General features: G+C 39.3%; 1 protein-coding gene across 2 annotated transcripts in view; it reads right to left on the bottom strand.

Annotated features, from left to right (window-relative positions):
• LEKR1 (leucine, glutamate and lysine rich 1) overlaps positions 1-15657 on the bottom strand; it is a 59758-nt gene that overhangs the window by 8403 nt on the left and 35698 nt on the right. For both annotated transcript variants that reach the window (XM_030495246.1, XM_030495247.1), the window contains 4 exons: positions 8093-8174; positions 6101-6178; positions 5641-5844; positions 3749-3842 (listed from right to left, as the gene is read on the bottom strand). In XM_030495246.1, the coding sequence (XP_030351106.1) occupies positions 3749-3842; positions 5641-5844; positions 6101-6178; positions 8093-8174 (458 nt within the window). The remainder of the gene's footprint in view (positions 1-3748; positions 3843-5640; positions 5845-6100; positions 6179-8092; positions 8175-15657) is intronic.

Below are 15657 nucleotides of genomic sequence, written 5' to 3'. Positions count from 1 at the left end.
CTGTTGTTGTTATTGTTATTATTATTGTAGATATATTTTCTACATTATTAGATATGGGAGTTAGGATTCTAATTCTAGAAAACCTAATTTATTAACTCTACTTACTATTATAGAAGCAGATCATATGCTGGAAGCTACATGATTAAAAAGACTGAAAAAATAAAGGCAGTATAAAAAACCTGAGCTAATTTTGAAGATTACACAAGCATTTTTCACATTTAGCACTTGAAGCTAATAAAGTTGATAACCAGAACAGGGAAAAAAAATGGCAGTTGTTCTTCAAAGAAAACATAACGCCCACTAATTGCTTTAAAATCACTTACATGCCCCTCCTTCATTAATCCATTAAAAAAAAAAAATCCATAAAATAAATGTTTACATCAATATGAAAATCTTTTGTAGAAGAGCTTTTTTTGTTGTTGTTGTTCCACTAAAACAGTTTAAGGTTTATCTGTATTTTAAATGGAAAACTGGAACACTTTATACTGATTCAATGGCATGCTGACCCAAAAAAAAGGTAACTTTGTCACTTTGTCACATTTCTAATTCCTTTGTCTGATGAGAACATTTCTAGAGCACTTGCTGTTCAGTGCAGTTTAATGGCTGTAATACCAAAGTTGTAATTGCTCTCTCTTACTAGTAGCAGTCTTTATCTTGTTTTAATGCCAGGTTGAACAATACATTGTGGTTACGCAGACAGCGCGACCTCATTCTAAAATTATCTCTTGTGACAGAAAGGTTAAGGAGTTTTAAAAGAAATGTAACTGATCTTAATTGCTCGTAGTCGAAAAAATTTCCAGAGACTAAATAAAGCTTTCAGACACTTATCACGTACTTCACAAAAAAAGAAGACGACAGCAATTTTAGTCACCGGTTATGTAAGGCTTAAATCAGAAAAGTCAGTTATTGTTCAATTTCAATTTTTCCTTTGTAGAATTTTTTTAAATTATATTTCTTGTATTCAAGTTGGTTTTTTTTTTTTTTTTGGTGCCTGTGTGAAAAAATTGCAGATTAAAACACAGTTTACATGCTCACAGCTGTTCGTGACAAACCACTTTCCAAATCCCACTGGAAGAGACTGGCAGCTGGATGCTACAATCCAAGTTAGTCTCCAGCTCAGAACTTCACAGCATGACCAGACATTCCAAGAAAAAGCGACCTGCCCTGCAGAGCAGGTCCAAAGGTCCTGATTCCCGAGATCTCTGTTCGCCCGTGGAGCTGCTTAAAGCCCAGTATAAATGAGGAGCTGTAGCATTGCCACGTTCCAACCAGCTGTGCAATTAACTAAGAAACCTATCCAACTAGCACATATAGCCGGCATATACATATAGTTTTTAAATCAGCGGAAAATATTTTTCCACAGAAGACCCCAAACGCAAGTACATACTAAAAGATGACTAACGAATTATAACCTAACTTCGTAGAATGTAATAATATCAATTAAAGATGCAACTAGCGGTGGGAAACCTGTCTAAGAAGGAAACACACGTTAACAGGAGTTCATGCTTGTGGGGCAGCCCTGTGCAACACGCACAGCGCTGGCATGGCCACAGCGAGGTGCCCTGAGGGCAGGCGTGTAGCTGGGGTGCTGTCCTGTGCCTGAGCTGCTTTCATAATGTTGCATCCTACATCCATGCACCAGGACTAGACCTAATCTCTATCACACTTGCTACTCCCCAACCAAGCCAGTTTCCCCTCAATTTGGGGTGTCATCCCGGCTGTATTTTAACCACATTTTGCATTTGTAGCCTTTACTCCATTTCTTTTTTAACTTCACTCCATTAAATAAAGGAAAAATGGGCACGTATAAAGGAGCATGCACATATGGAAGGTGTATCATTCTCCCTCCTACATTCCCCTTTCTCCTCACTGTGAAAGGAGCCATTGTCCAATTACTGAAAGAGCCTAGGTGGGAAGGTGTTTGAAAATGGCTTTACAGTCTTTTGTGAGAGTCAATGGATAAAATAACAAAGGATTGTCCATTTCATGGAGAAGCCAAGTCATAGGAGTGTCAAGTCTTTTCAAACGAAATACAGAGGTATTTTCCACAGTAAATTTCACAGAAGTCTTTATTTTCATACTGCTCTGACTTCAAGGGAAAGCAGGTCAAAAACCTCAGCAGATTAGTTAGCAGAAGCCTATGTGGCAGAGATGTGACTGCCTGAAAGGAGCCAGTGATGCTAGAGATTATCAGAAAGAGCAGAAGCCTTTCTCACCCTACAGGTGCATTCTAGCACTGGGACTTTCACTGTGAACTCCTTTAGCTCTCTGTTGTGTGGGCTCCCAACTGAAGTGAATAGATGAGCCACGTGCCTTCTTTCTGCTACCACTTCTCCCTGACCAATTTCCCAGTCTAACCACGCTACTCCACCTACCCACTGCGCTTCTTAGCTCCCTCCCCATGCCGCCATCGCAGCTGATGGCCAGCACTACCTACTTTCTGCTGAGGCTCCCATGCTGCCGTCAACCACAGGCCTATCAAGCCATATCCATCTCCCTCAGAGTTGTTTGCTCAGCCTGTGGGCATGCAGAGCCTGCCAGATCAGGTAGAACAAGGTGCATTTCAACCACTTGGCAGGGAGACTGCTTGGAAGGGCACACACACCCCAAATCCCAGGTTGCACCCCTGTGCCCCTGGGCCGACAGCAACGCTTGCTCCAGGTACTTCAGATTCCGAGCTAGATGACATTGGGGCTGTCATTTTCCTCTCTGTACATGTGGGGACTTGTCCTGACGCCAGTGGGAACTACAGGTTCATATCAAAACAGCAACAAATTTTATGTTAGCAGAGAACTTTGAGAGGGTAAAACTGTCATGTTACCGCTCCACTTGCCTATTACCATGAATGATAGAATTGTTCGAGGGATGGCATCAACACATATCCTGCATAGTAGCTGCTGTAAGTACCAGCCAGGGTATCCACACACCTCTTGCCTTCCTCATCAGCTGTACAGCTAACAACTCCACTGCTTTTTGCTATTAGACAGCTCCTGATAGCCCCATAATCGCTGTGCTACCACAGCTTATTTGTTAAGCTCTGCTTTGGTTTGCAAATACCTGTCTTCTAAGGAAAGACCATTTTTGTCCAGCTGTTTATTATTTATTTTATAGATTTGTTTTAAAAATAGCTATCTTCAGTTTCAGTTCACCTAACATGCAAGAAGGAAGGCCTTGTGTTCTCTCCATCATGTCAACAATACCAAACTTTGTTTTTATTGGGAACCTACTTCAGTATTAAATACATGCTTTCCTACACTTCCAGATATGTCGGGAAACAAATCCAGGCACTGATGTGATTCCCCATGCATAACTGTGGTTCCGAGTTTGTAACCCAGACTGCTCCGCACACCTCCTTGGAGCTTGTGCAGGAGAACGGCCCATGAGACTGGGCTTTCCCTGTTGCACCCTCTCCTGCAGAGCACACAGGGCAAGGATGGAGCTGGAAGATCAGAGGGACTGCACTCCTAACACAGACACTTCACACATACCCTGAAACCTCGGAATTTGCAGATCAGACCTCATCAGACCTGAACATCTGCCAAGTCTGTAAACACTCATACTAAATACCTTTTGCATTCAGTTCCAATCTGTGTAGAGAGATCACCCATTAAAACCCCTTGTACAAAGAATACTATTGACATGTTTGCACTTGTGGAGACAGCTATCTGGCTTACTGTACTCATTTGTGACAGCTGACTACAACTGGAAAAACAAAAGAAAGAAACTGAAACTGCACATCCAGTATTACCTTCCCCCTCCAGTTATCTTCATTCCGCATCTTCTGTCTTAATGCTTCCTGCAGCTGCTCTGTTCTGTTCTGATGAGAAATCAGCATTAACTCCCTAGAAATCACAAAAACTCGTATGTAAATATGTGCTCTGCACAGACTGGTGGTATGCCATTTTCTTGCAATTAAGTCCTTTGTGGCAAAGGCTTGTCTTTTCTTCTTTGTTTAGTATTCTGTGCAATAAGCCCAGGAACCCTGCCTGGAGCCCAGAGGCACAGCAGTAATCACTACTTAGCATTTGCATAATGCCATCATATGCCTTATGAATTTTACACTTTATAGAAAATGCTATAGTTGATCTTTCTTACACACACACATATTCAAACCTCAAATAGTTTTAGTATTTCTCAAGTCAAATTTTGAAGGACACTGAAAAACTGTTATAATATTCAGGACAGAAGATGTATTTAACAAACCCAGACTATTACTATCATTAATTAAAAAAAAAGTGACAAGTTTTGAATTAAAAACACCAACTGCTTTCTATTGTTAGAGTTACTCTTTGTTATGCGAGGCTTGTAGAGCAAAAGCCCATGAGAGTTTAAATTCTTGTAACTTAGATTATTAGCAATGTACTGACTGCAACAACTCATGTATCTGTGATTTAAGTAGAAGGGAAATACTCTTAAATTAACATGTAATATCTTTTCATGCAGGTACTGAAGTACAGGGAATATTCAAACACTTTAAATATGAAAGTAGCTTAATGCCTCTTGGTGTACATGACTCTCAGAAAATGCTTATCTTCTCCAAAAGCCACTTCTTCATTGTACACAAAACAAACAATGTACTGCCATGTCTTAAGCAGGGGACAGCACTTTCTCTTTTACCAACAAAAGACAAGCTAATTTATCAGTAACTGAAAATTTAGTAGCAGGATACTTTCAAATGGTAAAAACAAGTCCATGGTTATCAGGAATAAAATTGGATATATAGATTACACTCAAAGCAATTAAAAAATATGGATTTAGGCTGGTAAGTGCAGATGTCTAAAACAAAGGCACTCAAACCAGATACTGTGCCAAGAAAGACAAACCTCAGAAGCTCAGTGCTTTGTTTTCCACTTCTGAAAAGTAATTACAGGGACAATGGCAGCTTCATTGATATCTGAGAACCTCAAAAATATGACTAGACTGGTGGGAAGTCTGTACACTTATCAAATACTAGACCATATCCAATAACCTGGGATATACTAATATTTATAGCATTGTTATGGTTTGCAAGCTGCTAATAATGTAAGCTACAGTAATTTACACTCTCTGGGACTCTTGCTCTACAAGCCTTACATAACAAATAGCAACTATAACAACTGCAATAAAGGGGTGTTCTGATTAAGCTTAAGCTGAAACCCTGGACTCCAAAGCAAGGCTTCCCATCTCCCACCTCCCCTTTTTTTTTGTTTATTTTTTTCTTCCTTTCTTTTTCATTCAAGTTTTCTCTATACTGTAATGATTTAAAAAATCCATCTGATGAATTCCAAAATTCCAGGACATGACGTCAGGGCTGCTATGGCTTTTAAAGATCAGGAGATGAGAGAGGGTGGTGGCAGGGCAGGGCTGTCCTGAGCACACAGGCAAGGCACCACAAAGCTGGGAGCAGCAGGTCTCTCCCTGTCTGTCTAGTGCCATCCTCCTTGTTCTGCCGCTTCTCCTGCAGCTTGACTGGCATGAACCACCTCAGTACTTTCGGTACTGAACCGAAAGCTCAGGAATAGGACAGGACAGGAACCACTCTGTCCTTTCGGTAACCATGAGAGAGGTTCAGGATCTGCCAGAGGAGGAATACTCTATTTTTAATAGATTTCCAAAAAGACAGTCCCAGGAGATTACCCATGGTGACTCCGCTCTGATTACCTTTCTTGTTTCAACATCACTACTTCTTCCTCTGTTTGTCTAAGAAGAGCTTTAAGGGCTTCTAGCTCACTTTCTAATCGACCGGTTCTTCTTTTTAGATCTTCTTCTTTCCTTTCTTTCTCAGCCATTTCTTCCTGTAAATGTTTGCATACTTGTTGGCAAATCAGAAAAAATTCCTCCTTTTCCTTGAGCTCTTTTGTAAGCCTACAGATGAAATAATAAACTATCAGCATCATAGTTACTATATTCTTATTTACACTCAGAAACTAAATACAGAAGTAATTTGTACCTGGAAAATAAAATAATAGACAAAAATCTATGTATTCTTTATGAAGTTAAATCTAGGAACTTGAACACAAAAGTAGAGAAAAAAGTGCATAAGAACTGCACTAAAATAATAGAAGTTTTGTTCTCACTCCTCAAAAATGTATATGTTATGAAATATAATTTCAGCATTTACCTTGACTCAGAAATTCCGTTTTCGTATTTAATTTTTTTCAGTTCATTTTGACAGACATCAAGTTCCGTTGATTTCACCCTAAAACATTAAAAAATATGTGTTGTCCAAAGAAATTATATTACTCATGCAGCAACCTGAACATCATTTATTAATGTATTATCTAACTTGCATCTTCTATTTCAGTTAAAAGGTAGACAACAAACAAAAACTTCTTTCAGTTCTAGCTAACATTTTTAAGCAATTGGAAGTTACACTTCCAATATAATCTAAAAGATCAGCTTAATCTAGGGTCACAGCAAGTTTAATGCTGCAAATAAAGAAGTGACATCTTGCTTGAAACTTTCATCATCGTTGCAAGATATGAATAAAAATGAACAAACAACAAATGAGTAGATTAGAGGGCTGGAAACTTTGCATGTTTATTGTCATTATGTCATCATTTCACCAATTAATAACCATGGTTAAGCTTCATATTTACATTTAAACAGATATATAATATGTTATTTTATTAAGTTGTACTCATATTACATTGAAATTTTAACATTACATTTGGAAACCCTTTACTGTTTATTTAACTATGTTCATGAAATCTTTTTCTCATACTCAATATTTGTATTATCATTAAAATACTTTGTTGCTAAGCATTCCAAATATTTGCAACTTCATTACAGTCAGACCCTCTGAACATAGGGACCAAAACCAGAAAGTACACATCATGAAAGAATGAATCCTTGTTTAAATTTCAGGAACACACACAAAATGACTGATGACAGCTGGTCTCAAGATTGGCAGTACTAGTTCATTACTCTGGAGTTTAATGTTTGAAACATTAATTTTTATTGCCAGTAGCGCATTACAAAGTGTTATAAAGTGAATTATAAAGTGCTGCTGTTTCTGAATTATTTTCTATGCTCCATGCAAGCAACAAGGATTTGAAATACAGGAAAGCATGCAGTCCTGGATCCCGCAACTTTTAGAGGTGACAACATCGGTCCCACCTAGCACTACTGAGTCTGGACGGGACCCTGGAGGTCACGTGGCCCGATTTTGGGTCCCTGATACAGCTCCCAGGCTGCAAGGAACGCAGCAACCTCTTTGTTCAGCCATTGAAACAGTAACCCAGAAGAACAATGTGCAACAGCACAATAACACCACAAGAAGAGGTGCACCTTTTTTCCTATTTCCTCAAGTTTTGACAGAGGACTCCTTTTTGTTCTCGCCTTAATCTGTGGGCAGCAGCAGCAGCAGCATCTAAAAGCAATACGGACCAGAGCAGCCACCGTTGCAGTCATTGCTGCAGGCACTGCTCCTTTCAGGTGGGCTGAAGACAGAGCAAGTTGAGTTTTTCACTCTATGCGAATTGAGTGCTCTCTCCTCAGTCATTACACTTCAGTTAGCTCTGACAAGTATTTGTTGACATTCTACTTTTGCTCTATTAATTTAGGCTTTACATACTCTTACTTCGAACTATAGACACAACACAGTAAAATTACAAACCACAATAGCATACTGGTGAATGGGAAAAACAGCAAGTTTACACTGGGCGTGGGGTGTCCGAATAAAAAAAAAGATATCATAGTCACTGACTAAATATTAAAGTTTCTGATTAGTTTCATTGCACCCTTCCCTCCATCCCAAATTTCTAATGTGAAACATTACTTTCTGCATATATTTTTAGGTACGAAGTTATGTGTATTTCACAAAACATATCCTACACTTGTGTGTTTAATGAAGTGTCGGATTGAGCTTACTTAACCTTCCTCTTTGCTGTATCATTAAACAGAGCTGGAGGAAGAAAGCCTTGCTTCCACGGACAGATGTGCTAAGTCAGGTGGTTAGAGATATAGACCATTTAATATGAAGATAAACTATCTTCTCTGTTGGTCATAACCTTCTCAAATCATCATGACAAGCAGTGCTCTCTGGAAAAAAAAGCGGTCTGTTACAGCTTTATGTGCAGTGGCAAAACAATGAAGCAAATGGAAATCTTACATTAACAGCTTTTTGTAGTGGTCCATCTCGGCTGTTACTTTCTGCAGCTTCAATCCAATTGTTTCTACTTGATTTGTTAAATCTGAAAGCAAGAACATGGTTTTCATGCCTGTATTCATATTAAAATAATTCACTTTTATACATAATGTATTCTATTTGCATCTCAGATGTGTAGCTCCTCACTCCCACCTGAAAAAACCAAGGCAGTACATCACAGAACTGCCTCTCAGCGATGCAAAATGGCCATCTGTGAAAGTATGGGTTTATGATTTGTAACATTTGGATTGATTTCTCACTGCTTACAAACCGTATAAGCTAGTTGTTTATATTTTCTTAACAGGAACAAATCACTTTTATCACAAAGACTGGAATGCCATTGTACCACTTCGGAACAGCCTTCGAATCTCTATACATACACTAGCAGGGACTGGCTTGATAGCGAGAAGCTGGTTTTATTTGTTTGGGTTTTTTTATCCTACCAGGAAACATAAAATTCAACTAAAAGTAAATATGAAATGCTTTAAAACACAGGGTTTGTATACATAATGGTGAGAGTAAAAAGTATGCAGGAAGGTGGACCTGAAAATAACCTCTTTAATGCTACTTCATGTAAAACATTGACACTGAATTAATGGTTCTATATACTTTGTCTTCAACTCTCTTAGCTAAGTGCTATCTTTCAGAGCACACTGCCTGTCAGTTTCAGTCAACCATTGCCTTTTTTTTTTTTGGAATATATCCCAGGTTTTTTTAATCTGTACAATTAGTTTAATTATTCCTTGGGCTTGACTAAGCCCTTGCAAAAGTTGGTGGAAGTTAATTATAGAAGCACCACCAATACACCACAAATAAAATCTATTTTTGTATAATATACCATTGCCATTGCGTGTACACATTTCAGCCACAAAAATATTAATGCAGTCCTGTATGCATTTTTGCAATTGTTAATAGACATTGCCATGTCACTAATCTTTTAACATGGAAACAGCCTCTACTCTGATTCACATCAGTCTACATAATTAAATGAGCAAACAGAAAAGTGTAAGCAGATATTAAAGGAAAAAAAGCCTTTTAATAAATGAGAATGGATGCACACAGAGCACTCTCATTACAAGCCCTGATCAACAGAAGTGAATGGACCCGGGCATTATAAATCCTCCTGGAGTTTATCTGTTGTTTTTTTTTCCTGGCATGCAAGGGATGGTGATAGCACTCTTCGCTGTGCACATCGTGAGCTGCTTCAGACTGATGTCATCCAAGTTTATTATTCCTCTCCTTGAAACAGCTCAACCTACTTCATGGAACATGAGACACCACAGAAAACATGATTTTTTAACAGATTGAAAAGAATATTATTGCTGGGAAGAAGCAAAAAGTGTGTTTAATCACCATGTATAGTTTATATCAGTATCACTCTGAAAAATAATATCTGTGTATATATATATACACACACAGATATAAATCAGAGTAAGAAATCAACAGTGTTCCATGAGAACCAACAATTAGAGGGAAGGTCCAGAATTATTCACTTCCAGTCATTATTCTTTGTATTTTTCTAATGCTTTTGCAGGGTATTAACTCATAAAATGTTAACACTACAAAATGAAAAATATCAAATGCCAAATTAAAAATGGCGAATGGCAATTCACATGGAATTCTTCCTGTCCTGGATTTGGAAATCCAAGAGTCCACAATGATATACTGTCCTTAAAAAAACCCACAACAACAACCCCAACCCCAAAGGAAAAAAAAAAAAAAGCAAAATACATCAAACCCACAAAACAAACAAACCCCCCAGTATTCTTGAGATTATGTAAGTAACTTCTCTCACCCAGAAATACAGGTGAAAGCCCCAAGAGAAAAACTCAGACTGAAATGCTTTCCAATGGGAAAAGCATCCCCTTTCAGCACAGTGAACCCTCTCCAGCCTAGAAAGCAGACTTTTTTCTTTTTTTCCCCTCAAATGTTCTGCCTTATCATTTTCATTCTGTACTCTATTTTCCATTCCAGGGATGATTATGTTTGAAGTAGTCTATTTTCTCATGTTGCCTTCCAGGTCTTCAAAAATACCATCATTTTATCAACCAAATTATCTGTCTCTTTCACCCCAAAGTATAGCAGGTGATGCTTTATAAATAAGTCACTACTGCGGCGAAAGAACACAGCAGTGAATGGAGCAGCCAAACGTACATGAAAATTCAATTCATTCTGAAACTGTAATATAAATTTGCTTGAATTGCTTTTCCCCTAAGCAGTATGGAATTTTCAGTCCCTTTTTAAGAGCTTTGACTATCACTGTGTGGCTGATACTCAAAAAAAAAAAAAAAAGGGAAAAAAAATCAGAATCAGGATAGCCTACTATTTAAATAAAAACATGACCTGAATCACTGGCCAGACAAAAACACAAGCTTACCTTTATTTCTGCCAATTTTTATGGATGCATCAGTACTTCTGCATTAAGCAGCAGAAGAACACAAGCTCCCCATTTCCCCAGAGGTGAAGAGTAGGTTCTGTACAGAGGCAGACAAAAGAACAGCAAGGATCTGTGTGGTTTGACTTGTATGGGCACGCAGTTGGCTGGGGGAGAGCCAAGACCTCTCAGGAAAACTGCACTGATGCTGTCAAAAACACCGGTCTTGGCAGCAGCAGACAGAATAAAACACAGGGCAGCAACAGCCAAGAGAGGAGAGGCTTGAGGTGAAGGAGCAACAGCCAGCTATAAGGAGGCATTCCTCCAAACATCACCTCCCTGACCACCATGCTCTGTGGCAGTAATCCTATTTAACAGCACACACAATTCTGCTGCAAGCTATTCAGCTAAAACTTGGTTCAACATTTTTTCATCAGCTCTCCCCATCCCTCCTTACTCCATTATGTTTTTTTGTGCAATGAGCTGAGCAATCAACAGCTTTGCAGGCATTAGAAAGGAATTTTCCTGAAAACAATCAAATTGTTTCAGATTCTACAGTTTTCAGTATTCCTCATAGTACCACTTCAAAGCGGAGTATAACCAATGACTAGCATTCAGCAGTAAAAAAGGATTGAAGATTGCTGACCTTAACTCTTAGAGGTAGAAACAGAGATGGAGACTGGTACCTTCTCTTTTCCTGATTGAATTAGGGGACATTCCCAGCTCTTCATGTCTGCACCCCTGTTCTAATGTACTGGATGCTGACTACACCTGCAATAATATTTCCTAAATAACTGGTAGCCTGCATTTATCCCTATTTGTCCCTGCCACTCCTGCAATACCAAATCCTCAGGTGCTTTGGTTTGACTGTGCAAATTGATGAAGGTGGCCTGAAGCTCTTTTGCAGACTGTTGTCAACAGTGCCCAAAGTTTGATGGTAGTGCATGACCACAATAAATGGTGAGGGTAGTTTAACTGCTCGTCAAAACTCCTGGGAACCAGTGGTTTAGTCTTTCGGTACCCTCACAGTATTTCAGTTTTGTGCCTGGAAAGCCAACCACATATTCCCTCTGTTCCATGGGAAAGAGCCACTGAGCTTCCATATTTACTGTTAAACAGAACTCATAAAAATAAATCACTGACAACTTCGGACTATTTAAAACCCATATTTGTGTGACACTGCTGTTGCCAAAATTTCCTCTTGGCTGTTTTAAAGACTTCTCTGACAAACTCCCATTGTAATCAAAGCCATGCAGTTGGTATGTTATCGGAGTCCTGTTATCTGCATCAAAAACTGCACAATAGATACTGGACCAAACTGCAACATTTCTGCTCAGAACTGGCATCTTCACCTTCTCTACAAATGGGAAGTCATGGCCAAGTAAACGGGTGACAGATGAGACCACCTGCAGTTACTTTTGTTTAGTTTCTTCAACTGGGCATTCTTCAGTAATGTATTGTTCTGTACATTTTTCCAAAGCTAAATAATTCAACTTTAATTTCCTGTCATTCATCCTGACATTGCCTTATGAAGTAAATGAGTTTGAATGCCTACAGAAAAAGGAGAAACTTTGGCTTCACACACCAAGCAGATGTTAAAACATGTGGGAACAATCTAACATTGACAACAGCAAGTTCTACTGCAATGTGACTGTTTTGTTAAAACAGATTAAGACCAAATTACTGTAGATCAGCACTACAAAAAGGACACCCCTTTGCCTTTCTTTGCATGGGGAAGACTGCTCCAGAGAAGATTTTCACAAACACCTATTTTTGACAATTTAAAAAAAAAAAGTTATTATAGATCTCTGACAATTATTAATAACTGTGGTCTTTTTTCCTCTTCCTAGACATGGAATATGGACACAAGCTCTGGAATAAAGGAAAAGGAGAGGTATAATGCTTATTTTGGTTCTAGTACTTTGGGTGGTCTCTTTCAGCTCTGTTTCTTCTTTTACTCAATTTGTTTTGAGAAGTTTTCATAGTGACTGAGTACTGGACAGGAGTTTTTTATGAGAGAGTAGATGGATTCAATTATATGGTTGGTTTCTGAAAGTCTCTAGAGAGAGTTCCCACCAAAGTCAACAGGAGCTGGTTAGCAGAAAGTCTGAGGGATCAGACCCACACCCACAGAGGCTAAATAATACAGATTTCAATGAAGTTTGAAAAACATAGTAAAAATGAGGAAACTAATAAGGAGAATGCTAATACAAATGGAAGCTTATACGGAAAACTTGCTGAATAAAGAAAAATACAATCAAATGCTTACCTAAAAGCATTCTCCAGCAATGAAAATAAAGCTTATTGCGAAATATGCAAAACCAACAAAAAGCACTCATGCTCTGTAATACTGATACTCATTTTAAAGCTTTAAGAAGTACCACATTTTAAACAATATTCAGTCCAAATCCATCTCAATATTATTCGTGCTTAATTTTACTTATATTTGTGATTCACAATGGATCTTACCACAGACATAACAGTCAACAGTAACCTTCCAGGCAGCACATGTGATGAGCTCTGCCTCCAAAAAGGGCAAAAGGTGGGTAAGGGCAGAGACTGCCTCCCCTACACTTCTGTGTTTTAGCAGTATCACATTCTCAATAATGTAAGACATTCTCAAGAATGTAAGATGGAGACTAAGAGGCGCAGCATAGAACATGTACAAAGAAAAGATGTGAAGAACTAAAGAAAAAGAACCAAAGTTGGTGATTGTTTTCCCTTATTTGGGTGAATTTCCATAAATGCAGCCCACAGTGTCTTCAAAACACCAAGCACAGAGTCTGCCCAGAAATGGTTTTTGGGAATTTAGCCACCCAGTCTGCATCCTCTCCAGCTGCCTGGCCAACAGCACGGTGCTGAATGAAGGCTCCAGTTCCTGCTTTGAAAATAGCAACAACTGGTAAAGATTTCAGTATGTGTGTGTGGGAGCATTGTGAACTATATTCACATTGGGTAAGCAGCCACTCTGGAAACCATCAACTTCGCAGCTAATTCATAACAGATTCACAATGATATCAGTTCAGAAGCACGCGCAATACAAATGTGTAATTTTCTACTTTTCCTGCAAAACCTACGAAAAAATGCAAGATACTTTCTGAACATTTTGATCTCATCTAAATAAAAGCTCAGTGGTTTATACACACATAAGAAAAGGAAAATTATTTGCCCTTAGTTAAGACTTTCTAGAGTGGTTAACATGTACAACTCAAATAGATATTGCCATTGAAGACATGCAGACGCCAGTCATTACTTGAGACCCTTTTTCCTTTGCAGCACCAGCACAGCTCTGTTTTGGTCAGTGCCTGTCATGGTATGAATCTGTTCTGTATCGCTAAGTTTCTGGTCTAAAATGACTGTGCCTACCTAAGAATAAACGCATGTCTACAAAGTTTATGTGCTTCAAATTTCAGAAACACAGTTCATTTCTTACTACCTGGCTGGGGATTGCAAACAAGTGGATTTGCTACTTCTAACCACATCACTACACTACAGCACATAGAAAACAGCACAGGGAGAAAGTAGTTTCATTTTCCCTTTATTCAAGCATGGATTGAGAAACAACTGGCAGATAGTTTGGTTTAAACAAGAAAAGCTCTGACTCATCATACCAGTCACTGATGAGAAGGAGCTGCTGGGGCAGTCCCGTTCATGCTCTCGCTGAGAAGCAGAAAGGCTGCGTAGGCTGCATATGCTGCCCTCCAGTCCCACTGACTAGAAATATCCAGTCTCAGTGCACTGTGCCAGCAGTAGACAATTACTTGCAGAAGAATGTCAGATTAAGATATCTTTTATTTTATCAAGCTTTACAAAATTCTCATCATGATTCAGCGGGGTATGGGTTCACAGAGAGGATGGCTGGAAGGGACCTCTGTGTTTGCACAGTTGGTCCTTCTGCCCGGAGCAGGACTGCTGACAAAACCAGACTAGGCTATCTGTGGCTTTATTCATCTGAGTCTTGCAGACCCCAAAGGCTGGAGACACCCTCAGCACCCCAAGCAGCTTCTTTCCATGCTGCACCACCTTCTGCTGAAAAAGCTTTTCCCAATGTCCAGCTTGAAGCTCCAAAGCTGTGGCCAGTGTCCCCTGCCTTATTACCACCTGCCACTTCACAGGAGAGTCTGGACCCACCACCTTCCCATCTTGGCACTTCCACACTGCTGCTGGGTCCCCTCTCAGCCAGCCGGGACCAGGCTGGCTCTCACCGTGATATGGTTTGCTTTGTCCAATTAATCCCTTTTTAGAAACAATGTTTTTAAAGACTTGATCCACACACACATAAACCCTGTGGGACACTCCCTGTATTACCTCAGATCAAGATAATATTTGTCATGCTGTCAGGCTGAAGGAAACCTCTCTGAGGCTGGTGGGTGCAAGAAGCGTCCTTCATTAGGGAAACAGCAAGCAGCAGTTAGGCTCTTTCGGGCACAGAACAGACTGGCTGGAACAGAAACTCAAACAGAGGAGTCATGATACTGCCATAAAGGAACTGAGAGAGGGCAAGTTCAGCCCAGTAATGTTGCAGGGATGGGCAGAAAGAAACAGAGAATCCAAGGGGTCAGGAAAATACTGGTAGCACAAACCTGGAAAATGGTCAGGAGATTGAAACGGTCAGACTGGAACCCAGCTCCCGCTGTTAAATTTCTCTGGAATTCTGAGAAACAGAACGTTGTAGGTATTCTTTAAAACCTACTCCTTGTAGGGAGCATCCTACAAGGCCCTGAATATTGGTGATGAGCTATGTCAAAAGGGGTAAAAACATTTTTCTTACAACATTAATGTGAGTCCAAATTTGGATGTACACTTAACAGATACTTATAAGTACACTTATTTAAAAAGCATAGTAGAGAAGCTATGGCAAATATGAAATACATACATGAAAAATTACCATCAGAGTAGGAATAATTTGCCTCACTGTGTATTTCTAAGGAGACCAAAGAAGTGAACTAAATACTCGAAGTCCTTGCATGCACAGAACAGAACTATTTATTTATAATATTTCATGTACTATGTTCTCTAAGATAAATTATTTTTTGTATACACAAGTACTTTTTATTTGTGACTCATGAGCACAAGCGTGTCTGGAAGAAGCCCAGGGATGGACTCCAGCCATATAGATTTACGTCCTTTCCGGAGGCCTGACCAGTGCCACCAG

Source organism: Strigops habroptila, chromosome 8 (assembly GCF_004027225.2).
Source record: "Strigops habroptila isolate Jane chromosome 8, bStrHab1.2.pri, whole genome shotgun sequence".
In the NCBI taxonomy this organism is placed as follows: Eukaryota; Metazoa; Chordata; class Aves; order Psittaciformes; family Psittacidae; genus Strigops; species Strigops habroptila.
Note: the sequence above shows the minus strand (reverse complement) of the source record. Positions and strands in the feature narration are given on the sequence as shown.